This window comes from Lepus europaeus, chromosome 15 (assembly GCF_033115175.1).
Source record: "Lepus europaeus isolate LE1 chromosome 15, mLepTim1.pri, whole genome shotgun sequence".
Taxonomy (NCBI): Eukaryota; Metazoa; Chordata; class Mammalia; order Lagomorpha; family Leporidae; genus Lepus; species Lepus europaeus.
The window spans coordinates 12534580-12561002 of NC_084841.1; the positions used below are offsets into that span (position 1 = coordinate 12534580).

At 41.5% G+C, this 26423-nt stretch overlaps 1 protein-coding gene across 1 annotated transcript in view; it reads right to left on the reverse strand.

Annotated features, from left to right (window-relative positions):
* The window catches only part of MARCHF11 (membrane associated ring-CH-type finger 11), a 132030-nt gene that overhangs the window by 9476 nt on the left and 96131 nt on the right, over positions 1-26423 (reverse strand). Inside the window, exon 3 of the mRNA XM_062212413.1 lies at positions 10909-11101. Within this exon, the coding sequence (XP_062068397.1) occupies positions 10909-11101 (193 nt within the window). The remainder of the gene's footprint in view (positions 1-10908; positions 11102-26423) is intronic.

Consider the following 26423-nt stretch of genomic DNA (forward strand, 5'->3'; position numbering starts at 1 on the left):
CTTTCATTTTATTGTACAATGATGCTCTGCAAGTTAATTATTCAAGCTTAGTCTCTAATAAACTAAATCATATGAATATTTTTATTCGCTGTACACAAGCTTGGCAAGGTCAGGCTTTGGATTCCATGTGTGCGTCCCACATCCAGGCTGTTTGAGGAAATTGTTCTCTGTGTGCTCTGTTCTCCCCTCATCTCTGAGACAAAAATAATGGTATCTCTACCTCATAAGGTTGTCCTGATGACCAAATGTTAACACTGACCTGCAGTGCTTACAATGTTGCAATGCATCCTGGTAAATACAGGTTACATATCACTTGAAACACACCTTTAAAAGCCTTGTGTTGACATGGAAGCAGCTGAAAACCTGTTCCGATTGCATTGTTATACTCATCACCATGGTTCCTCATGACCCAAGAGTTTGTATACCTCTCTCTGGGCAGCCACGGCATCATTTACAAGGGCTGTATTCGTGAGCACTTGAGTGAGAAAGTTCTCTGCTACGAACAGGACAAAACCGGGAGATCTGCAGGAGGTGGTGTCCGTTCTCAAGAAGCACCTCCAGGTTTCAAGTCAGAGAAGCTGCCTCTTCTACACTTCCCCGGAAATGAGGACAGACTCTTCATGTGAGGGGTTGGCCCCATTACCTCACAACTCACTTCCCACGCTCTCTTCCAAGGAAAGCTGCTCATTGTCAAGTTGCCTTGGCTTCTCTCACAACTTCTTCTGAGCATGCCTGAGAAACACTCGGATGTCTCTCAAGTTGTGCCAGTTGTGTTTAGAATTCCCTCAGTCTCCTGGAATCTAGGGCTGTCCCAGCGTAAAGCTGAGAAGTACACGTGTGTGTGCTCACATGTAGAACAAGACGTAAAGAAAGAGCCATGCCTCCTGACCCTCAACCCCTCCTCAGCCATGCTCCTGGGGTCAGTACCCGAGATCCACACACCAGGGTCCACGTGGATGACTTGGCCACAGCCTGACATGCACTATCTCTTGCCCTGTGCTATTCCTTCAGCACCCTAGCCTGGGCCTCGTCTTCTCAGAAACAGTTCCACCAAGCTCTGAGGCCTCTCCATCCCATTGCTGACGACAACCTCCAGGGTTTTCCACGCTGCATTTCCTTAAACTCAACATACCTTCCTCCACCTCCTAAAGGCTCGGGAGCCTCAGGCTACGCAGTCCTTTTCCGCCAGCTTCCTCGTGGCTTGGACCCCTTCCCAGGAAGTGCTGGTGTCCATCCTGAGACCTTTCGGTCCCCCTTGGCCGCCTTGCCCTTCCAGCCCAGTCTCCTCCCATTTGTCCACTGGTGCTCCATATCCCCGTCTGGTGAAACACGAGGCCACAAGGTCTGTGTAAACTGGGGGCTCCTGCTGCACGCTCAGAAACTGCCCAGAAGCCGGCTCAGACCCACCGGGCATCCTTCTTGTCCTCGGCTCAGCCTCTGCTCCCGGGTGCCCCCAGAAGCTGCTCACCACTTTAATGGCCCTCCTCAGACTCTGTGCCACACAGCCTATCAGCACGCCTTTTCTTTCTAAGCAATGGTCCTGCCACCTCCTTGACTGAAAAACAGGGCAGGCCAGCAGCACCCCTCCACCCCAAAAAGCTGTGCCCATCAGCCCTCAGGACACGTGCCCCCTCATGAACTGGGCAAGGCATTCCGTCAGGAGCTGGAGACTGCAAGCTACCCCCCACCACCCCTAGGTCTTCTGTCATTCTGATTTCTTCTGGGTCTTCTCACCCTGCCCCCAGTCCCAACTCTACCACTGAAGCCAATCAACAATTCCCCTCCTCCCTTCAGACACTGCCTTCATTTAACTGTGTCCCCTGCCAGCCAAGATTCGTGCACGTAACATTTTGAACCTCCTGCCGATCCCAGCCATCTTCAACCTACTGAAGTCTTCCCTCTCTCCACCTTCTCCTCATAGTGCTAAAGCCAGTGAATGAACGTTGGCTTTATGTATCTCGCCCTCCCCGACGTGGCATCAGGAAGGTCTGGCCACTTGCTCCTCCTCCCATAGTTGCCTTCCCCTTTGCTTTGCCTGACCCCACCCTTCTCTTCCCTGGCTGTGCCCCTCTGCCCATCCCCTGTAGCTCATCGTGTTGTTCAAACTGCCACTCATTGCACTGAAATCATTTCCCCTAAAGACATTGGTTTCCACCACCAAATACAAATCTCCAGCTCTGACCTCTGTCCTGAGTTCCTGCCTGTTAAATCCAGATGCTTACTTGTTATGGTTATTTGCATTCCCCCAGAAATTCTGCAAAAAGAAAATGTCAAAAAAAAAAATCTGATGTTTTTTTCTCCCTCCACCTTCATCTAATACCCTGCACTTCAGCGACTGCTGGCCCCATCTATCAATCAGCTTCCGTGATTCACACTCGATGGCCCCTGGCTCCCTTACCTCCATCCCCACCTCCACCAAGTTGATCATAACTTGTGATTAATCTTAATTCTGGCAGCTTCTCGCCAGTCTCAATAATGCAGGTCTGGGCACCATAATATCCTTCACACATTCTCCAGCACGGCCCTCCTGCCTGAGGCCCCTCCAGGCTTCCTAGCCATCAACCACCTTTCTGCAGTATCAAGTGGGTCGCTCCCACCCAGTGCATGGTCCTGTAGGGACTCCAAAACCTTCAGTTTGGTCTCACTCTCCAGCCACACCCATGGAATCCTCTGAACGATCAGACTGTTTATTTCCTCATGGCTTCTCCCCAGCAAGCATCTTTTGCTCTTGCCACACCAGATTTCACAGGATTGCTTTAAAACATAACACGGTTTTGTGTGTTGGCAGGTGCAGACAGGTGCTTCTCTCAGGATTCCTTAAGTACTCTACTCTTCCTTAAAATTTAGCCCAAAAGTTTCTTCCTCCCCCGTGGATTTTACTGGCCCTAAGAATGGTTAACATTCTCACACATAGTCTCTTCTGGGAGTTTTCAAGTTGTATTTTAGTTGCCTCATCTTCCCTCAGCAGGTGGGGGTCTGGCAAACCTTTTCGGAAAAGAGCCAGACACTGAATACTTTAAGCTGGGCAAACCTTCCTGTCTCTCTTGCCACTTCTCATAGATGGCCCGTAAGTAGAAGGGTATGGCCAAGTCCCAATGGAACTATATTTATGTGCACTGATGTTTAAATCTAATATCATTTTCACATGTCTTGAAACAATATTCTTCTGTTTTTCAACCATGAAAAAAACATTAAAAAAAAACATTCTGAGATCACGGACTGTACAAAAACAGGTCTTGAGATGGATTTGGTCCTGGCACTGCAGTTTTCCAACCCTTGTTCTGTTTGAACTTCTCTCTGTCCTGCACTCCAGGTGAATGTGCATTGGATGCTGGCTTGGTGGACAGCTAACGCCTACACGTGTAGAGTGCCCTCAGTTGAGACCGACAGTGAAGTGAAATATTTCCTATGGAGGAAATGGAGTCAACAGTAGCAACACATTTGGTCTGCTGCTGTGCTAATTATCTTAATGTTTCTCAAGAAAAAAAAAAAAAAACTTTACAAGGTCAAATAAGAGGTAGGCATTGGGTTGGGTCTCCCGGGAAGAGGGCTGAAGAGTTAATTAGCTTCCAGAGACTGTTCCCTGCATGACACTGAAGGCCCAACAGCAAAAACAAGTTCTCTTCTATTTCACTTCCTGGGGTTTTAAAGGCAGGATTATCACTAATAACCAACTATGATCATAATCTTTAGGGAAATTGGTAAGCATCAGTATGATTAAGGCATAGAAAAGCCTATAATTTGTACCTCCAGAGGAAAAAAGGTAATGGCCTACTTCTCAAAACTTCTCGAAGGATTGGTTTTTCCTCTGAAAATTTCAAATTACAAAGGGCCCCTCTGCCTCTGCCTCTGAGGGTCCTATCCAGATGTGCCTCAAGTGCAGACGATGCGGGGCTGGGCCCGGTGTGCAGCATGGACACCGGATCGTGTTTCAGGCTGACTGATGACATCAGGCTCGTTCTAAATGAAGCTGTGGCGGTTCCCAGCGCAGGAAGCAGGCTAGGATAGTCTGAAATCAAGAATACTGGTCTGTGCTTGGAAAGGAATTCCACTCTACTGAAGACAAATGTTCCAAATGAGCTAGCAGAGCATGCAAATCTACATCATGGCAGCACAGGGCACAGACCCTGCCAGCCTGGCCAACTTCACAGCCCTGTGCTCCAGCTGGTATGCAACTGGAAGGGAAATCCAGAGAGACCCCAGGTGAGAGAACATCTGTGTCCTCCCTGCAGAAACAGCAGGGAAAGGTTTTCTGAGTCGCTACACTGTGGCACCGAGGGATTCAGGTCCCTGATCAAATTATAGATGAAGAGATGGGAGCATTTCCTGGAGCAGCAGAGTGAGCTGTTACATTTCTCATTGCTGGAGGGAAAATTCTAGTAATGCGAAGGCTCATAAAGGAAATCCTGGGCTAATCAACGTTCCTGGCCACTAACCCAAACAACGTTGGAGCTGAGCTTTTCCTCACGTGCTTTCTGATTCATGCAGATTTAGCCACCTCCGTCAGTGCTTCTTATGAAACTCGCAGAGAGATACATAACATCAGCTACACCTCCTACAACCCACCTACCGCTGGAACCCAGAGTGTGAACCCCTGCCCCATGGCTCAGCACAGTACTCAGATGTTCTAAGCTCCACTGTCCTGAGTGAGCCCAGCTGCTCAGATTCCAGACATCACAGTGGTTGGTGGTAGTGAAGGGGCTTGGAGGATTCTGGTGGTCCTAGGCTCTCCTGCCCAGGAAAGAGCACACTCTATTCAGACATCCCCAACCCTCTCGCTGTGCAGGGCAGCATCTTCCAGCCCTAAACAGTAGGGTAAAGATGCTGTCTTGGAAACTTTACATTCTTCACTATTTGATAGGTTTTACATTTATACATTCATATAATACCCAAGGCCCACACATCCTAGGAACGCTGACAACAACTGTTCTTTGAAGCACACTGATTTATGGTGGTGGGTCCTGTGTGGCAATGAACTTGAGGCTCTCCCGTGCTCTCAAGCAAATTCAATGGTTTTCTGCTGTACATTACGGCATGTTTCAACTTCCAAGGGCAGTTTCTGCACAACTCTTCCTTCTCAGTAAATGTCTTTTTCACGTAAAATCCTTTAAGAAATAGTCACTTCTCACTCATGCTGAGAGGTGCCAGATAGTGTGGAAGACTTCATAAAGGAAAGAGCCTAAAAATGGAATTTATATTTTGCTTAAAATGCATTATAATTTCTTCCTAAGCATTTCAGATTTAATTCCTAATTATGTTCTGCTTATGCTAATTAGTTTACATTCAGGGAAAGCAGGAAGATGACCTAAAAGCACCATTTTAGAAGAAAATAAGACTGGCTGGTTAACTCCCAGATAGGAAGCCTGTTTGTGGGAACTAAGCTGGACTTTTCTGAAAGTCTTTGTTAAAATTCCTCACCTTTACTTGTATAATATCACAGACTTAGAAAAGTGTACAATTTAAACTTCATGTCAATAAAATGATAAATCATATGTTACTTTTAGCTGTTTTACCTGAGAAAAAAATAGCAAAGAGATCCAATAACAAAAGCAAGAAAGATGTATTAACTTGTTTTTTAAAAATGTAAATGTATGTCTAATATAATCCTTCAAAGACTGTTGGAATGTGTTATACTGATCCATTTTCTTGTTCTATAATGAAACATGAATATATTACCAATTGGTAATTCTAAATGGTTTTCTTGTGTGTAGCTTTAGTGATATGTATTACCAACTATGAAAATCAGATTTTAAAAGGGTTACAATAGCTGTAAGAACTTTCATAAAAACTGCTCCAGTTCAAAATACAGAACAAAAAATGTATGCTGGAGAATACGAAATCTCTACTGAAGGACCGTTTTTTCCAGTATCAACCATAATTGGTACAGTAAGAAGAAAATATTTTTACCTGATCCTCATTCTGATATATCACAGGTTATTTTTTAAAAATTCCTTAATTTCTACAGCTTTCAAAAGCAAGGCAGCATACACAATCACATCAGACTTTATTTCACCACTTCAAAAGGTCCTTGGGGGACATGAGTGTGTGTGTGTTGTGTGTGTGCACATGTGTACACGCGTGTCTGTATCTCATTGTGCATCCCCATGCTTTAAACTGAGACATGAAATTATGCTGGAGGGAGGGCAGTGCCGTGGGTCAGTGCTTTAGCCACAGAGCCACGTGATACAAGAAACTTTTCTTGAGGCAATTTCAGGGAGCACTGTTACACTAAAAAGAAAAAGAATGAGAATGAAATCCCATTGCTAGCAGTATGAGACAGAAGACCCAAGTCTGAAGAATGCAGTCTGTGAGAGGCTGCCACGCCTGGCCTCGATCACTCCTGCTGGATTTTACCCTCAGAAAAAAAAAGCAGAAGTTTTCCTGGCTATGCCCTGCTCATCACATCCCTAGCACCCAAAAGATACCATCAGGATGAACTGCACGCTGGCATGGCCTGGTGTGGCCACTCTTGTTTTTCTTGGCTAAACTATCTCACAAAGTTAAATAATTATAGAACTGACTTTAGGAAGACACTCTTACAGTGTTAAGTATAGTTCAAACCACCCATTACAGTGTCAACACAGGATGATATCTTGGTCCGCAAAGTAGAAACTCTTTTATATTGGGGAAGAGAATAAATTGACAAAATCATTTCATAGGTCAATCTGCAAAAACTGATTAAAACCTCCCGTGTGCTTAGTATTCAACCCAGACATTCCACATCTGAGAATCTTGCCTACAGATACACAGACTAAAAAGATCTCCTTTGTAGCAATCTCTAGTGGGAAGAGTTGATTGACAACCTAAATATCCATAAGTAGAAGAAAGGTTAACTAAATCATTGTACATCTAACAGATCATATTGTTGAACAAAAAATACAACTTGGGCAACAACACCTATAGTGTGATCCCACTTACAGGCAAAGCAAATAATTATCTGTGTTCCTACCAGTGTGTAAATCTAACAGAAAAGGTTGGGAGGGCATACAGGAACACCAAAATCTTAATAGGGGACATTTCTACAATGACAGTGGCACCACAGAAAGGGCAGTGTGAGGGAGGAAGATCTTTTGTAGCTTTACAGGCTTCATAATCAAAACACAAAATCTAAACATATATATATATATATATACACACACACATATATATATATATACACACACACACATATGTGCATGTTTGTGGGGACAATTAAATTTTTTCAAAGAATGAAAGAATTTCATATTTTAAATTTTGTAACCGTAACCAATTCCTTCTCATTGTATCTCAGGGAAGATCTAAACCTCTTCCAGACACGGATTTGTCACAAACTTACAGTATTTATTCTATTAGGTACACACACTACCATCTCTATTTTAGGAACCCCACTAACATAATAGGATTTTAGCTCATTGTTTTTACAACACAAGGCTCAACGTCCCTCATCATTTTCTAGCAGACACTAACGTGACATAGTGACTGCCCTCACTTTTTAATGTGAGTTAATTAAATGGTTCTGTGTGCTCACTGGATCACCTGCCAGTCTCTCAAAATTGTAGTCATTAACAAACATACTCCTGCAGTACAAGCTTCTGTTGAACCACATGGCCAACGCGACTGCTGGTCTGCCTGTTTTTCTCAATGCAGGAAACATGGAGTGAGTGACCAAATCCTCCAACAGCTCCTTCCACTGCACTGAACCTCCACCTGGGCTTTGCTGCTCTTCCTTTGTGACGGTGCCATGCTTCCTCGGAGGGAGCCTGCTTTGGTTATTACTCTTGCCCACATCACTGCCACTGGCTACAATATCTCTGTGGTGACGTAAATCCTGTTTATCAGTCTTTCTGGTATATAATCATAGTCTGAATGTCGTCTACTTAAATATTTAAAACAGATTTCCAAACATAATGCAAGGTCATATTTCTTCATACTTTGGTTTTCTTAAAACAGATGTGAACTGTGTAACAAATGAGGACTGAAAGTTAAATTGACACTTAACCCACAGAAGTCTCCCGAAACAGTTCAGTAACAGAAAAGAGTTACCTTGCCAACTCACCTCCCCTTACGGCTCTCATCTCACTTTACCACCCTCTCTTAATTCTCCTGAATTAATTTTCACTTTATTTTGTCTGTTGGAATAGCTTATCATTTGGGAACTAAAGCCCATTTATAACAGATAAGGTGAAAGTTGCTACTCAAATCTTTATACATTTGCCATTCCATCATGTAGAATTTGTGCTGTGTAATACACAAGCAATTAGCCACATGTGGCTATTTAAATCAAATTTACATTAATCTAAATAAATTAAAAATTCAGCTTCTCATTATCACTAACCACATTTCAAGTGCTTCCTGCAAAAAGTTCCATGAAACAGCCTTCATCCAGATATCACAACCCTAAAAGGATCTAACTCCTTAAGAGTACTCAAAACATCAATAGCAAGAAAGTATCAAATATTGGGGGAAAAATGTATTAACTAATAATTAATGAAAGCAACACATTCACTGTATCACAAAGTAAATAAATTGTCTCAAATAAAGATGTTCTATAATTTAAACTTCTATTTAGTATTCCAATCTTTTCCTATATGTTATATACATTAGATAGATTATAACATTTTTGGATTCTGGAATAATCTTCTATGAATTTTGGAATTATTTTTTAAAAGACCATTTATGAAACTGTCAGTCTGATCTGTCTCATTTAGGTATAATCAAGTTTAAAAAGCTTGGGCGGACAGGAATGTCTCCCACTATTTTAAAGACCTCAGAATGGGAAGTCAATCTCATATCCTCCAATGAGCACCATCCCCCAACATTTGCTGAGTTTCTATTCATCTGTTCACTTCTCTATATAAACTGCCTGAAACCTCCAGCTGCCTACACACAATACCCTGGCATTAATGTTCCCCTGCATCATTCAACTACCACTTCCATAAGTGTGCACATCCCACCATATTCTGCTAATTACAAATATGTGTCTGCCCTCCTTGTCAAACTAAGCAACAGGGATTCTACCAATGTTAATTTTTCAGAAAAGGCTTTACCATGGAAATATGGGGACAATAATATCCTATGTGCATATTCAAAGGGGACTGATCCAAGGAGGGGTTTTCAAAAGTTAAAGTTAACACTAGGTCCAAGTTATGCAATTCAAAAAAATGATTTGGATACTCTTTTTTGTTGGACTAACACCAAGGATGCCAACTGGACATTTTTCTCTCCACGTTGGATTAAACCTAAAGGTTCTTTCATTTTATATCCTCCCTTTTAATATCACTGTAATGCCACATTTTATAGTATTTATGTTGAAATACACTATTTTTGAGCTTTTTGAGAGATTTGTTGTGATTCTTCTTGATTTAGAGAAATGCTCTAGAGATTACATTGGAATAGAGATTTAGAATTTCCAAATGCTGACATATGCATTATCACATTTAATGCAAATTTTTCATATACATGATTAGTCCAATTACTCAGACATCTGTTCAGTTTACAAGTTATGTGCGACATTTTCTGCCCTAGTCTCTTTCTTTCAGGTCTGATATTTGATTATTTTCTTTCCTATTAGTCTACTACTGACATGGGAGGAAAGAAAAAAGGGAAAGAAAATTCAGTCTGACCATATTATAAACACTTATAGATTTCTTTTTTCAAGAAATGATTTAGAATATGAAATTGCTAGTTAATATTCTTCTGTAACTACAGACATTAAATGATTTCAAAATTCTTTCAGTGTTTTTGATGTATTCAAATATACTTAATCTACAATTGCTCATTAAGAACAGTTATTGTATGCCTGTCATTTCCTTTCACCATTTCTTTTATTTATACCTGTGTGGTATGGAACTTTCTTCCCATTCATGAGGTGAGGAAACAGGAGTGTGTAGAGATGTAGATCTAGGTCCAGCCTTGGCAGAGGCCAGAATTAGAAACCTCATTGTTTAATCTCAAGCTATGCAACCATCCCCTGAAATCATGGAGGGTATGGACCCCTGACATTGCTGACTCAGTAGGTTTGGATGTCTAAGAACATGCATCTCTAGGAGAGTGATGGTGGCCCAGGGGACCACATTTAGAGAAGTTTGAGTGAACCAGTGCTATCTCCTTCAGCCCTTTTGACATCCTACTAGTCTGTATACAATACCAGACCAGGGAAATTTTCCCAATACCACCCATCCTGACCCCTGCCTTACTGCAAACTCTCCACCACCATGGTGCCTGCGGCCCCACACACATGCCCCAGTAAATGCCACATGAATCAGCTTTCATTCTCTAGTGGGTCAAGTGAAACACGGAGGTAACTTCACAGTAGAATCTATTTTAGCTAAAATGTCCAGTAATTTTTCTCATCTAAACCAATGAATCTATCAAGCAGAATGAAGAGACACAGAGCAGCAAGGAAAACTGTTCCCATGTCTGTCCCCAGTCTTCCAAGGAGCTCTTTCCCCAGAGATCTGATTCATCACCTCTGTGAGGGACATAAGCCCTATAGGAGGCTCCCCTCTCCCACGTGCACAGATGCCACTGGCCCCAGTCTGCATGCCCCCAACTTCGGAAGGGAGAGCTGCTTTGCTCCTATGCCTCAGAAATAAGTACCCACCCTTATCTCTCTCACCACACATTATGTCTTCTATCCCCTTCTCCTTCCTTTAAATTGCAAAATGTCACTTTAAATGGGCATTAACCTGCTCCGCTCCCCCCCCCCCAACTACAGGGAGTATTGATTCTATGCTTTTTTCAGAAAAGCAACCAACATTGTGACCACCTCCCACCACCACCTCCACCCCCAGAGAATTCATTAACTGAAGAACCAAGGTAACTTGTGATCCACCGTGACATTCTACATTAGATCCCACAGGTGAAAACAGAATTGCTGAAAGAAATGGATTACTGTCAGTTGGTGAATGTTTAACATGGCGGTCTTACCTATGCACACTAGATCCATAAAACCATACATTCCATAGCAGATTTGAAAAAGGAGGTCCTTCCTCTGCCACACTGCATAGGGGCTGAAGGCTGACCAGAGGAGCCAAGTCACACTTGCTATTAAGAACAGGGATCCTAGGATTACAGCAATCATCTGAACTTTCTCAACCAGTGTTATAGAAATGCTTTGCCACTAAAAGAAAAACAGAGGCATGTAAGAAAAAGATGCTGTGTATAATTTAAAAAAAAATAAACATTTTCAGCCCCATGTTTCTCTTCTTAGTTAAGACTGCAATCTGATCGGCCTCCCACAAATGAATTTTTCCACTTCATCCAGGCTATAAAAAAAAAATAGACAAGCAGATAAAGATTAATGAATTGCCTTAACTTCATTACTTGCAGTTATTCACCATTCTGCAGGTTTAATCTAGTCTCACTCCAGATAGCAGTACTGAGTGTGAATGGCCGAGGAATATTTAGTACCTGGGAATCACATTATTATCTTTCATGCACGCATGGAATTAAAACACACTCTGACAGTCCATGGGAAGTACTCCTCCATCTGGATTTATTCTGCTCTTAACACATGTGACTACAGCCAAAGTGAGTTAGCTCTTGTTTTTGTAGAAAAATGTAAAAAACAAACAAGTTACATAAGAATATCAGTGAAAAAGTCATTTAAGACAACATACAGAATAATCATAAGGAGACTATAACTGTTATCTGTTACTGGTAATATTACATACTCTCAGATACCACTGCCACCGTATCATCTGTGGATAATCTATGAAACACGTTTGTCAAGATTTAGAATTTGTACACTAGAGGAGCATCTTTGAAACTCACAAACTCCACTGGCACGCAACTACTGAACAGGGACAATGATCTGGTATCCTACGTATCAGTGTTTGAGAGGCTTTACTGCACAATGATCAAAAGTCCTTCGAAGGTACCACCAGCTTCAGAGGACTAATTAGTCATGTGCCCGCTTCTGCAGAACTGAGACAGAAACAGCACTAGAACTCTTCACTACTGAGGCTTTCCAGGAGCCCATGAAACTCCAAACAACCTGCACAACCTCATGCTTGGAGAAGGGGCTCTGGCTGCGGCCACGTAGGGCTCAACAGAAGAATTCCTAAGCAGCTTCACATGAGTTTTCTCAAAAGGACCTTGAGCAACCAGTGTCCACTGCAGGAATCCGAGAAAATTCTTTACTTACCTTGAGTGTGAACATACACACCCTCCAATGACAAACCTATCACTACCCATAATTTCCCTTGCTCCCTCATTTATTGAGTTTCACTCTCCCCCCCCCCTTGGTCTCTAACACACACGCACGCACACATGCATAAATAACATAATTTACATATGATGTTTTAAACAGGCATATGACTGTGGATATGGATATTCATGGATAATATTATATCCTATATAAGTTAAAGATCAAATACCAACATACATTAGCAATATTCATACTCCAAAGTCATCTACTTTCTTTTAAATATCGAACAAAATAGTAAATCAAGTTTGGTATAATTCTATGAGAAAGCTATTTCTATTCATTTTAAAGTAAAGATTCAACTATTGAAAAATGATTCTTTTACAATTTTGAGTCTAAAAATAAACTGCTCAGCATTATTTTCTTATTACAAATGAATCAATATTAAATTTCAACCATACTTTATTATTATTATTATTATTATTAGACAGGTAGAGTTATAGACAGAGAGAGAGACAGAGAAAAAGGTCTTCCCTCTGTTGGTTCACTCCCCAAATGGCTGCCATGGCCGGCACTGCGCCAGTCCAAAGCTAGGAGCTTCCTCCCGGTATCCCATGTGGGTGCAGGGGCCCAAGCACTTGGGCCATCCTCCACTGCCCTCCCGGGACACAGCAGAGAGTTAGACTGGAAGAGGAGCAACCAGGACTACAACCCAGCGCCCGTGGAGGATTAACCCAGTGAGCCACGGCACCAGCCCCTCAACCATACTTTTGAAATTGCTTTTCCCTAGCTTCATGACATAATTTTAACCACATTAATTCCAAACTGCCAGAAATTTGAATTTTAAACAATGCTAAACTTGGTATCACAATAAACAATGTTATATGTTAAGTGCCATTGTCTCCTATTCTTGTTTAGATTTGCTGCTTATTAAAATTTATTTTCATTACAGCAACATGGTAAGTAATACAGGAGACTATCTCCAGCTGGTTTCCATCTTGAAGAGCTGCTACCTTGTCTACATGCGTTTTATTAACTTTCGCTGATGGCCATTATCCTTTTTCCAATAATCTTTCTGATGTGCCAGTTTCACTACGTACTTTTAATGGACACAAGTTTAAATAGCTCAGGGGCCGGCACTGTGGAATAGCAGGTAAAAGCCGTGGACTACAGTGCCGGCATCCCATATTGGCACAGATTCGAGTCCTAGCTGCTCTACTTCCATCCAGCTCTCTACTGTGGCCTGGGAAAAAAGCAGTGGAAAATGGCCCAAGTGCTTGGGCCCCTGCACCCCTATGGGAGACCTGGAGGAAGCTCCTGCTGGCTCCTGGTTCAGATCAGCCCCACTCCAGCCATTGGGGCCATTTGGGGAGTGAACCAGTGGAGGGAAGATCAATCTCTCTCTCTCTCTCTCTCTCTCTCTCTCTCCCTCCCTCCCTCCCTCCCTCCTTCCCTTCCTCCCTCTTTCTCTTTCTCTCTCTCTATGGCTCTCTGAAACTCTGCCTTTCAAATAAATAAACAAATCTTAAACAGCTCAATATTGTACAATTCATTATACTTAGCTTCAGTTAGACCTACTAATGAATTGATTCAGACTTATCCAAATGATAGTTTAGGAACAATATGGTGGCCAAAGGTACAGTATGGGACACCGGACACTGACTTCCTGGTCTGCCACAAGCAGTTTAGCTGATCCTTGGCAGAGAAGGTGAAAGGACACACTTTCCAGGGGCAAAGAACATGGATATTTTGCACTTGTTTGGGTGACACCAAATTTAAAATGGTTTAAAATTCAAAGGTCTGGTGATTTTGAACTTTGTGCTTAAAATTATGTCAGGAATCTTAAGAATAAAGAAAAATTGATTACAGTTCACTGAGAAGCTTTGTTATTTATTGTTATCCCAGAAATTATTTTTACCATAGATACAAGAAATAATAAACAATTCTGGAAGCTTATTTTAAAAGAATGATAAATTGTACATACTCTATAATGAACTCCATGAACTTTTTTGGTTTTATACCACTCACAATAATGCAAACACGCAAGCAAGTTAAAAGTAAACAGATGCTCTTCATATACTGATGAACCTTAAAATTAACACAGTTCAGTGACTAGCTAATGAGGACAGACCATTATTGAAATTGGAATAATTAAATTTGATTAGGCACAGAGATTTTTTCCTCAAACACTGTTATCATCTTGAAGATTTTTTTGTGTGTGCCCCTGAACTTGGATACCATGCTTTCTTATTTCCACCTTGATGTGCAAACAGCAGGATTGTTCTCACTCTTCCCCAAGGAAAAATACCTGTGCCTCCCACAGCAGGAAACTCTCCCAGTGTCCTTGCCCTGGAAGGCATGCAAATAATTACCCACTGCCTCAGCAGCAAGGAGCTGTGTTAATGGACCATTAGCTTGGCCAATAAAAGCGGAAGAGGAGTCTCTGGGGCATCGCTCTCTACTCTAACAGTATCCAAGACCAAGATTTAAATTTGTAAAGATGTTTCTAAAACTAGAACAAAAGTTTTCAATAACTAAACACATTTTCTCCTTTAAAGCCACATATACGTGTGTGTGGGGGGGGGGGGGGGAAATGGGTGTGTTTTCACTCATCTTTCTTCCTAAGCTTGGAAAGGAAAATAAAATGCAACAATAACCAGATGGGCTCTAAATTGTTATGAGGATTCTTCAAAAAATTCATGGAAAATGCACATTACGGAGTAACTATACACAGATTTCAAGTTTTTTGCACTAAAATAAAGTTACTCTTTAATTATCTTTCTAAACGGACTTTTTGAAGTACTTTGATATTGTTTTACATTTTTCATAGTATTTGATTATATGTGACCCTATTTATATTTCTGAAAAGCTGTTCACTTCTACACCACAAACTATTGCACCTCTTGTTGCTAGCAACAGTGGGACCAACTGACTCCTCTTTCAGAAGTTCACCACTGAGTTCATCAGAAGATTCAATAATTATATGTGGTATTTACATAGAACCAATATATATCAGGAATTTTTCTAAGAGGCTATATGTATTAACTCATGTACTATGCACAATAACTCTACCCAGGGATTACTATTACCATCCCCATTTTTCTGATAGGTAAGATGAGGTAGAGAGAGGTTAAACAATTTCTCTAAGGGTCCACATCTAGTCAGGACCAGGACTGAGACATAGCCTCGACAGTCTGGCTCCTGGGTTAATGTTCTTTATATGTAAACTGGACACTGCACTCATTTTCCTCTGGTAACAATTAATTACATACATCGCTGTCTTGGTAGTGACATAGCAATGCTTCTCCTGGAAGCTCTGAGTCCATCTGCTCTTGTCTAATGAAAGAGCGTCTAGCTGGCCTTCTGAGCTCTTTGATACAGCCTCCCAGGTCTTCAGTCCTAATGAACAGAGAGCCGCCCCTTTAAACCCCATCAAGGAGGGCTAAATGTTTAGTTCAGTGCATATCCTCAGGGCCTGGCCCATAACTGTTGCAGAAGCATAAAAGAGAAATTAAGAGGAAGCACTTCCTTCCCTGGGTATGCCATGCCCTTCTCCTCTTTTCTCACCTGATAATCTCTCCCAAAAGCACCTTTGCTTCATCCTCTCCTCTGCCCTTCTGGACCTCACAACCCACTGTTTTTAACTCTGTTCAATGTTGGTTTCTTTCTCACTTGGCTCCCAGGTGTCTCTTTACCTTTCTATTGTCTGTGGACTGCAGGTTTGACAATGGCAGAAGCTGAGACTCACTCTCCACGCCTCCTACCAGGTTCACCTTACAACTGAATACACTCAATCAATTCCCCAAATACATGGAATCCTGACTTTCCTTCCATCACTCAGATATCTTACCTAAGAGAAGGATGTTCTCTCCACATCCATTCCATCATTGCCTGCAGGATACAGTCCCGGCTCTGGTCAAACATCCAGTTGGTTGAGAAATGAGAATTCAAAATTAAATCTTTCTAAAATCTTGCTAAAACTATTCTGCTCTCTGCCTCTGACCCTTCTGCGATTGCTTAAACTGACTCACCCTGCATCTGAAAGGAAAACAAAATAACTACAGGAGGGTTGTGGGGACAGAAAAAAAGTCTAGGCATGAACTCAGCACTCCAGCAGGGGTCAACCAGATCTGACCTGCAGCCCTGCACACGGCAGCCCAAATGCCCCTGGAGTCTAAAAGGGATAATTTGTTAAATGAATAATAACATAAACAGATAAGCTCAAGAAGTTATAGCTCTTTAATTTTAATGACAGTTTAAAAGGGATTAAATAAACTCACATTGGAAATGAATTAATATTCTTCAAAAACATAACTGTTTTCAAAGACAGACTAAGTAAATTCCAGCATTCCTACAAAGAGACAAACAACATGTAGGGCTACATCTGGTGTCCTGATATGTGAAGGTCCATGTTGGTGGAGTGTTTTTCATGGAAGGGTAGACAAGCACCCCAATAATTTCCGCAGACTGCTGTGAAACCACAGAAAATATTGTTGCACTTCCAACAAAATCTGATTAATCGACACAGATCTATTACAGCTTTCAGAGAAGAAGGGTGCAAGGGAAAGCTACAAGCTTTCTTCAAATGAATGACAGGAACCCAAGTCAAAACCAGACCCAGTCTCCCCCTGTATAAATCACTTCCAGCCAGCAAGGTAAGCACTTGAGAAAGGCCTATAGTCCCTCAGGTCTCTAGGAAGCTATTTAGAAGATGCAGTTGTCATTCCATTGTCTGAAAGAGTTAATGCTCCTTGTCAATTTAGAGCCCAATTTCCTCCCCCAAAAATACCATGTGCTCACAGGGAACCAGGCTGCACTCTGAGACAGAGTGCATTAAATCATCCCATCCAAAGTACTGTTTCATCTGTTTTTACAAGGCTGGCCAGATATGAATCGTAAGTTAACAGATTTGTATATGATGATTTATACTGTGCAGGATGACAGGTGGGATTCTCACCAGTGTCACAGGAGAGAACACCTGCTCTTACAAAGTGTCTTCTTTAGAAAATCGAATTTAGCTAAGACCTATTTTCAATCACCTTTAGATGGTGTTTAAATTGTTTTACCAAAGTTGGGATTCGAAATGCTGGCAGAAAGTATCTGAATATGTAATCAAGTTGAGGTGTATATAGAACATTCAATTAATAACACATCCATTCTTTGCACAGAAATATTTATATTTTAAATATTAAAGGTGATTTTATGGCTTGGCACAGTTCTTTTCTGCTAGAAAAGCATCTTCATAAATTTATCAGAGCAGAGATAAAGAGAAAGATGAAATCTCAGCAGTGTAAAGAAAATAATTGGAAAATTTCTTTGGGAAAATTCAGTTGATTAACTGAAAGTGGGGATATAATGACTACTCAAGATGAAAGTCATAAGAAGCAAATATTACCAGTAACTTTATTCCAATTAATTCAATAACACAGATGGAATACATAGGTCCCATGAAAATTTAATGGACTCAAACTGACACAAGAAGAAATGGAATGCAGAAGGCAGAGAAATCATCTGATGTACCTCCATTCACAATGAAAAGTAGGAAGATAGAGGAAACTTAGCCTGAAAGAGACCTCTATACTTACAGCTAGGACTTTTTCTACTCAACTGTGAAAAAATGCTTCCCTTCCGCCGGCGCCATGGCTCAACAGGCTAATCCTCCACCTAGCGGTGCCAGCACACCGGGTTCTAGTCCCAGTCGGGGCGCCGGATTCTGTCCCAGTTGCCCCTCTTCCAGGCCAGCTCTCTGCTGTGGCCAGGGAGTGCAGTGGAGGATGGCCCAAGTCCTTGGGCCCTGCACCCCATGGGAGACCAGGAGAAGCACCTGGCTCCTGCCTTAGGATCAGCGTGGTGCACCACCTGCAGTGCGCCGGCCGTGGCGGCCATTGGAGGGTGAACAATGGCAAAGGAAGACTTTTCTCTCTCTCTCTCTCACTGTCCACTCTGCCTGTCAAAAATAAAAATAAAAAAAGAAAGAAAAAATGCTTACCTTCCTAGTGACATGAACTAAACAAAGATATCTGTCCTTATTACTTCTATTCAACATTGCTACTTAATGCAAGAGAGCAAGGGAAAAACAGAGGAAGGTAATAATATTGCAAAGAAGCATAAGTTGTCTCTCTCTTTAGATGATATAATTAGCTTTAGATGATATAATTAGCTCTACTGAAATTGTAAGGAATACATAAGGAAATCTAACAGAATTAATAAACTAATTTAAGAAAGCTTCAAAGTACAAGGTCAATAAACAAAATCAATTGTATTTAAAGACCAGCATCAAAGTTAAAAAATAAAATTGGCCAGCGCCGCAGCTCACTAGGCTAATCCTCCACCTTGCGGCGCCGGCACACCAGGTTCTAGTCCCGGTCGGGGCACCGGATTCTATCCCGGTTGCCCCTCTTCCAGGCCAGCTCTCTGCCGTGGCCAGGGAGTGCAGTGGAGGATGGCCCAAGTGCTTGGGCCCTGCACCCCATGGGAGACCAGGAGAAGCACCTGGCTCCTGCCATCGGATCGGCGCGGTGCGCCGGCCGCAGCGCGCCAGCCGCGGCGGCCATTGGAGGGTGAACCAACGGCAAAAGGAAGACCTTTCTCTCTGTCTCTCTCTCTCACTATCCACTCTGCCTGTCAAAAAAAAAAAAAAAGTTAAAAAATAAAATTACAAAAATAATACTTCATGAAAAACACCAAAAATCATAAATTTCTTAGGTCTCGATTTTTAAAAAGTTAATATACAAATCTTTGCTAAAGAAAATTAAAGACCTAAATAAATGACAGTTACAGGTTAGAAGATCCACTATTGTTCAGACAATCATTCCCTCCAATTTTAATGTCTGAAGTTAAAATATAAGCAAAGTGATATCAGAAAAAGAAGGTTTCTTGGTATTACCCATGTTTTTGAAAAAGAGATCACTTGTTTACAATGATTACCAATTAATAGGTGTTAATTTAATTTTAATTCACAGACAACAAGAATGGAAAGCAGACATGCAGATCATTGGTCGCTACTTCCACAAGAATAAGGAAACCTCTGGACCCAGTTTCTTATGGAAAACAATCTTCCCCATTGCCTCAGTTGCTGGCAATGCACATCCTTGGAGGGATAATATCCAACATACATCAACTCTGTTTAATTAAAATGCCTGGGCCTAGATCACATCGTCAACAGAAAAACAAGTAGATGGACAGCTCCCCAGCTGGACTAGGGAATAGTGTGAGGGTCTCATGTTATTCCACAAGACACAGAATGTCAATAAAATCTTTTCTTCCAAAAACGTGGAAATCCCAGGCAGTCCCACAGGTCATGACCCAGGATTGTGGTGAAACCAAGCACCATGAAGTGAGGGTTATACTGGGAGTTCCTCAGGTATGTGTCCAGAACCATATGCCTGGGTCCTTGCATTATAAAATAGAAGAGAAAAACTTCTTTCCTTGGAAATGATGGCCCTGGGAAGAGATGGCCGCCAACACGACTTCAATCTGGTAGGGAGATTCTTCCTAGCTTTTCTTGTGACAGCTGGGCTCAACTGAACTGGACACAGGAACAGGCTTGCTTCTCTTTAGCTTCACAGCCAGGAGGATCAAGTCCTGGATGAATGAGGACAAACATGAACCTGGCCCAATGCCCAGTGCAGCAACAAAAAGGACCAACAACATTGGACTAGGGTCAGACAAAAGATATGCATACAAAATTTCAAAATTCAACTTCGGAGTGTGTGGGACAGGGTAAGGATAGGTTAATACAATGTGAAAATTTCATCATTAAGTAAAAATAATCAAGATTAGCTGAGCTCAGTGACTTGGAATGGGAACACCTGCTGTATGAAAGAGGCATCTATGAATGACCAGGGACCAGGACACCAATTATATGAGTGTATTAGCCAGCTTCTAACTACTATAATCAAATACCTGCAGCAGGCTGCTTTATAAAGAAAAGACTTTTACTTTGGTTTATGGCTCTAGTGGCTTGCAGTCCAAGATTACACAGGCCCCATTGGTTTGGCCCGTGCTGAGGATGTCATTGTTGGCAGTGGCCCAGGGTGGCCCAGGGCATTCCATGGCAAGAGACATGGATCGTGCGTGTCTCTGCGTCTGCATTTCTCCTTACAAAGCCTCCAGGATACAACAGTGGGCCCACCTTAATGACATAATCTACTGTAATTGCTGCCCCAAGGCCCCATCTCTGAATACCACAGCTACATTTAGTTTTACTTTTTGTACTATTATCATAGAACTTTAGCGATTCCAGCTCTGAGTTTAGGAAAGACAAATATTCAAGCTGTAGAAACAGCCTTCCAAAGAAACATCTACCCAGAAAACCCACTAACTAACAAAAGCTGTCCTTTGTTCAGATGCCTTGTTTTTGGAAAGAGGAGACAGAACACTGTAGATGCTCCTACCTGGCTGTCTCCAGATTCACAAAAAGGTAGATCAAGGCAGGAGAAAGTGTAAACTTTTTTTTTTAATAAATAATGAGGATGCTTAGATGGAAAGTTGTGTCTGAGAAAAATCTCTCAAATGATTTTTTTTTAACTTTTATTTAATGAATATAAATTTCCAGTATACAGCTTATGGATTACAATGGCTTCCCCTTCCCATAATTTCCCTCCCACCCGCAACCCTCCCCTCTCCCGTTCCCTCTCCCTTTCCATTCACATCAAGATTCATTTTCAATTCTATTTATATACAGAAGATCAATTTAGTATAAATACTTCAACAGTTTGCACCCACATAGAAACACAAAGTGAAACATACTGTTTGAGTACTAGTTATAGCATTAAATCAAAATGTACAGTACATTAAGGACAGAGATCCCACATCAGGAGCAAGCGCACAGTGGCTCCTGTTGTTGACCCAACAAATTGACACTCTAGTTTATGGCACCAGTAACCACCCTAGGCTGTCGTCATGAGTTGCCAAGGCTATGGAAGCCTTCCAAGTTCACCGACTCTGATCATATTTAGACAAGGTCATAAAAGACGGGGTGAGGATAGTAACCAATGATCCTAAGAGTGGCATTTACCAGGTTAGAACAATTATACAGCATTAAGTGGGGAAGAGGACCATCAGTACACACAGGTTGGGAGTAGAGCCATTGGTGGTAGAGTAGAGGTTATGATTACAAAGGAATGAGGCCCAAGTGCGCTAGACAGGGTCTAGAACAAAGGACAGAGTCATTATTAGAGGAGCTAAGAAAGGTGCTGTCTAAGCTACAAGTAATTTTTCTGATTGAGAGGCAAATAGAACCTGATAGAAGGGGCTTGATAATAATCTGGTGGGCTTTAGGCCTTGTAAGTTAAGAGGCCCAGACCTATCTATCTCTTCACATGGGGTATATCCTAAGGGAGGTGTGAACCTCCTAGGGGAAGGCACTCTGTTGACTTTCATTACTTGGCTGGCCTGGGAGGAGAGCTGGCCAGGTAAAGGCAGGTGGCATCTCTAACAAGAAATTTACAGTTCTGCCTGCAATGTTGCTGACCCTACTTGGCTGTCCCCTCAACTGCAGTGGTCACTTTGGAAGTTGGGCTGAGTGAAGGGCTTTTCAGCTTAGAGCCAATAAGATCTGTGGCTCTGACCTGGGCATCCTTCGATTCCAGGGCAGGTCCATTTCCAGTGATCCAACTCTTGGCAGAGCTGCCAGGGCTCTTCACAAGCTGACTTCTGCTGAAGCCCAGGCTTACCACATTGAAAGCCACTGCAGTGGACTGGCCTGTTGGGTCTCCTTGAGGGCAGATCACTGTACAGATCAGCCATTAATAGGCCTGCCACCCATTGCTTCTGATGCCTAGCTTTCTTTTCCTCCTGGTTTGTGTTAAAGCAGACCAGAGGATGCAAGTCAAGGGAGTGCCCGTGTCTCTTCTCTAATCTTTGGTGGCCTGAACTATAAGACTATAGTCACAGGCATGTTCTGTAGTAGTTTTTCTAAGGTAGACAATGCCCATGAGGAAAATTATATTCTCACTTTAAAACTTTCTTTCCCTTTGGTCTGAAAGGGAGGTTTTTTTTTCTACTTACTGTATACTTCGCTGATGGCGATGTGAATCTAGCTATGAGATTATTAGTTAAGTTCTTATTTTGGCTATGCTATTACAGAAAAATGTTAGCCATCTCTTATAAGGTCTAAAGATTAAATTGTGCATCCTACAGATTCCTTCATAATAGAATTAGTTCCCTACCTTGAAGAGAATAGAGAAGTGAAAGAACAAGTTGGGCTTAGAATAGAGAAATGAGGGAGCAAGTCCTAGATCACTTGCTGACAATAGCAATATTACATGAATACTTAGCAAACCGTTTCAACCCTTAGATAAGAACTTAATAAAACATTTACCGGAAGGTCCAATGCCTTCTATAAATTTTAAGAATCATGTATTTGAAAACACGTCTTAAATATCTAACATGGTGTAGTTTGTTTAACCAGTAAACTTAAGCACAACCATATAAAATGTTTTTAGTTTCTTTCTACCAACAAGTTTAAAACATATGATACACAGATTCAGGTCATACAAATTAAAATGTATCTTTGTTTGATTTTAGCAGCTTAAATTTATGGACAATCTTATCTAAAAGCCATTTAAAATAAAACTCTTAATAAAATTTCCCCATGTGGACATACAATATGTACGCACATATAACATAGCATAATAGACCAATATCAAAATCCAAAATATCTGGTTGAAATAAGATTCCTTAAAATCATGACATAACATAGACCAAATCTGATCATTGTTACAAGGTGATTATTCAAGTCTTTGAAAATAAGCACATAGTTAAATAACCCATAGCTCTTCATCTCCTCCCTCTCTTTTTCCACTCTTAGATTTAACAGGGATCACTTTTCAGTTAAAATTTAAACACCTAAGAATAATTGTGTGTTAATTACTGAGTTCAACCAATGGTACTAGAACCACAACAACAACAACAAATACTAAAAAGGATAAAGTATTACATTGTACATCTAAAGTCAGGACAGGAGCTGATCAGTTCATTGTTGCTTATAGTGTCCATTTCACTTAACAGGTTTCCCCTTTGGCGCTCAGTTGTCACCGATCAGGGAAAACAAATGATATTTTTCTCTTTGGGACTGGCTTAATTCACTCAGCATGATGTTTTCCAGATTGCTCCATCTTGTTGCAAATGACTGGGTTTCGTTGTTTCTTACTGCTGTATAGTATTCTATGGAGTACATGTCCCATAATTTCTTTATCCAGTCTACTGTTGATGGGCATTTGGGTTGGTTCCAGGTCTTAGCTATTGTGAATTGAGCTGCAATAAACATTAATGTGCAGATGGCTTTTTTATTTGCCAAATTAATTTCCTTTGGGTAAATTCCAAGGAGTGGGATGGCTGGGTTGTATGGTAGGGTTATGTTCAGGTTTCTGAGGAATCTCCAGACAGACTTCCATAGTGGCTTAACCAGTTTGCATTCCCACCAACAGTGGGTTAGTGTCCCTTTTTCCCCACATCCTCTCCAGCATCTGTTGTTGGTAGATTTCTGAATGTGAGCCATTCTCACTGGGGTGAGATGGAACCTCATTGTGGTTTTGATTTGCATTTCTCTGATTGCTAGTGATCTTGAACATTTTTTCATGTGTCTGTTGGCCATTTGGATTTCCTCTTTCGAAAAATGTCTATTGAGGTCCTTGGCCCATCTCTTAAGTGGGTTGTTTGTTTTGTTGTTGTGGATTTTCTTGATTTCTTTGTAGATTCTGGTTATCAATCCTTTATCTGTAGTATAGTTTGCGAATATTTTTTCCCATTCTGTTGGTTGCCTCTTCACTTTCCTGACTGTTTCTTTTGAAGTACAGAAACTTCTCAATTTGATGCAGTCCCAAATGTTAATTTTGGTTTTGACTGCCTGTGCTGTTGGAGTATTTTCCAGGAAGTCTTTGCCTGTGCCTATATCTTGCAGGGTTTCTCCAATGCTCTCTAATAATTTGATGGTTTCGGGTCGTAGATTTAAGTCTTTAATCCATGTTGAGTGAATTTTTGTGTAAGGTGATAGGTATGGGTCTTGCTTCAAGCTTCTGCATGTGGAAATCCAATTTTCCCAGCACCATTTATTGAATAGACTGTCTTTATTCCAGGGATTAGATTTGGATCTTTGGTCAAATATAAGTTGGCTGTAGATGTTTGGATTAATTTCTGGTGTTTCTATTCTGTTCCATTGGTCTATCCATCTGTTTCTGTACCAGTACCATACTGTTTTGATAACAACTGCCCTGTAGTATGTCCTAAAATCAGGTATTGTGATGCCTCTGGCTTTGTTTTTGTTGTACAGGATTGCTTTGGCTATTCGAGGTCTTCTGTGTCTCCATATGAATTTCAGCATCATTTTTTCCAGATCTGAGAAGAAGGTCTTCGGGATCTTGATGGGTATTGCATTGAATGTATAAATTGCTTTTGGGAGAATAGACATTTTGATGATATTGATTCTTCCAATCCATGAGCATGGAAGATTTCTCCATTTTTTGGTATCCTCTTCTATTTCTTTCTGTAAGGTTTTGTAGTTTTCATCGTAGAGATCTTTAACGTCTTTGGTTAAGTTTATTCCAAGGTATTTGATTGTTTTTGTAGCTATTGTGAATGGCATTGATTTTAGAAGTTCTTCCTCAGCCGTGGCATTGCCTGTGTATACAAAGGCTGTTGATTTTTGTGGATTGATTTTATATCCTGCTACTTTGCCAAACTCTTCGATGAGTTCCAGCAGTCTCTTAGTAGAGTTCTTTGGGTCCCCTAAATAAAGAATCATATCATCTGCAAAGAGGGATAGTTTGAGTTCGTCCTTCCCGATTTGTATCCCTTTAATTTCTTTTTCTTGCCTAATAGCTCTGGCCAAAACTTCCAGAACTATATTGAATAGCAGTGGTGAGAGAGGGCATCCCTGTCTGGTACCACCTCAAATGATTATTTTTTGACATGCAGAATCAGACAGTGAGAGAAACAGACAGAGAGAAAGGTCTTCCTTCCATTGGTTCACCCCCCAAATGGCCACTAACTACAGCCAGCGCACCAATTCGCAGCCAGGAGCCAGGTGCTTCCTCCTGGTCTCCCATGTGAGTGCAGGGCCCAAGGACTTGGGCCATCCTCCACTGCCTTCTTGGGCCACAGCAGAGAGCTGGACTGGAAGAGAAGCAGCTGGGACAGAATTCGGTGCCCCAACTGGGACAAAAACCCGGGGTACTGGCGCCGCAGGTGGAGGATTAGCCTAGTGAGCCGCAGTGCCGGCCTCTCAAGTGATTATTAACAGGAACAACAACTACTCAAATTTAACATTAACTTCACAACCACAGGATATGGAATCCACATAAAGAATACCAAAGTTTTTTATTTCATTCCAGAAAAAGCATATTTATTCCTCCATTTTTCCTGATTCTTCCAAAACCATCCTTATTTCTCAATTTTTTCTGTTGCTCAATTATTTTGATTACATTTTATATTTGTCAAAGGTAAGATTTAACAGTCCAAATGTTGAAGGAAAAATAATTTTAGCTTTTTGGCTTTCAAGAGCTTATGCTGCCTTCTCATTCTCTTTTAATTACTTCTAAAACAGAAGCAGGTGCTATCTATTATTTCAATCAGGGAAATTTGCCCAAGTGGCAACTGTCTAATATAGTTAGTCTTAGTAACTAGATTTTGCCCCATATGAATTAAAAGTATGTGTCTGCATATATTTTTATTTTACTACTCTTCTCAGTATTCAATATTAATTATGTTTAAATACAGGATCCCCAGGGGAGCTCTATTTAAGTAATTAGTAGGTGATCATAACCGGATTTGTAAGTTCTCTCTACAAGGAATTGAAAGCTACCTTCATTAAAATAGCTTATTAAAACTCTCAATGGACTATTGCTGTTTTTGACCTTGATTTTGCAGAAGAATTTTCATTAGAAGCAGTTACCTTACCACTTGAAATATTTCAGCTCCTGAATCGGCTCATGAAGGCTGAATACTGTGTATTATCCTGGAAGTCAGAACAGCACCCTTAGCGACTAGGGACTGTAGCATGAGATGGGTCATCTCTTCCGTAGAATTCATGCTGACCCTTTTTTTTTTTTTTTTTTTTGACAGGCAGAGTGGATAGTGAGAGAGAGAGACAGAGAGAAAGGTCTTCCTTTTTGCAGCTGGTTCACCCTCCAATGGCGCAGCCGGCGCATCGCGCTGATCCGAAGCCAGGAGCCAGGTGCTTCTCCTGGTCTCCCATGCGGGTGCAGGGCCCAAGGACTTGGGCCATCCTCCACTGCCTTCCCGGGCCAGAGCAGAGAGCTGGCCTGGAAGAGGGGCAACCGGGATAGAATCTGGC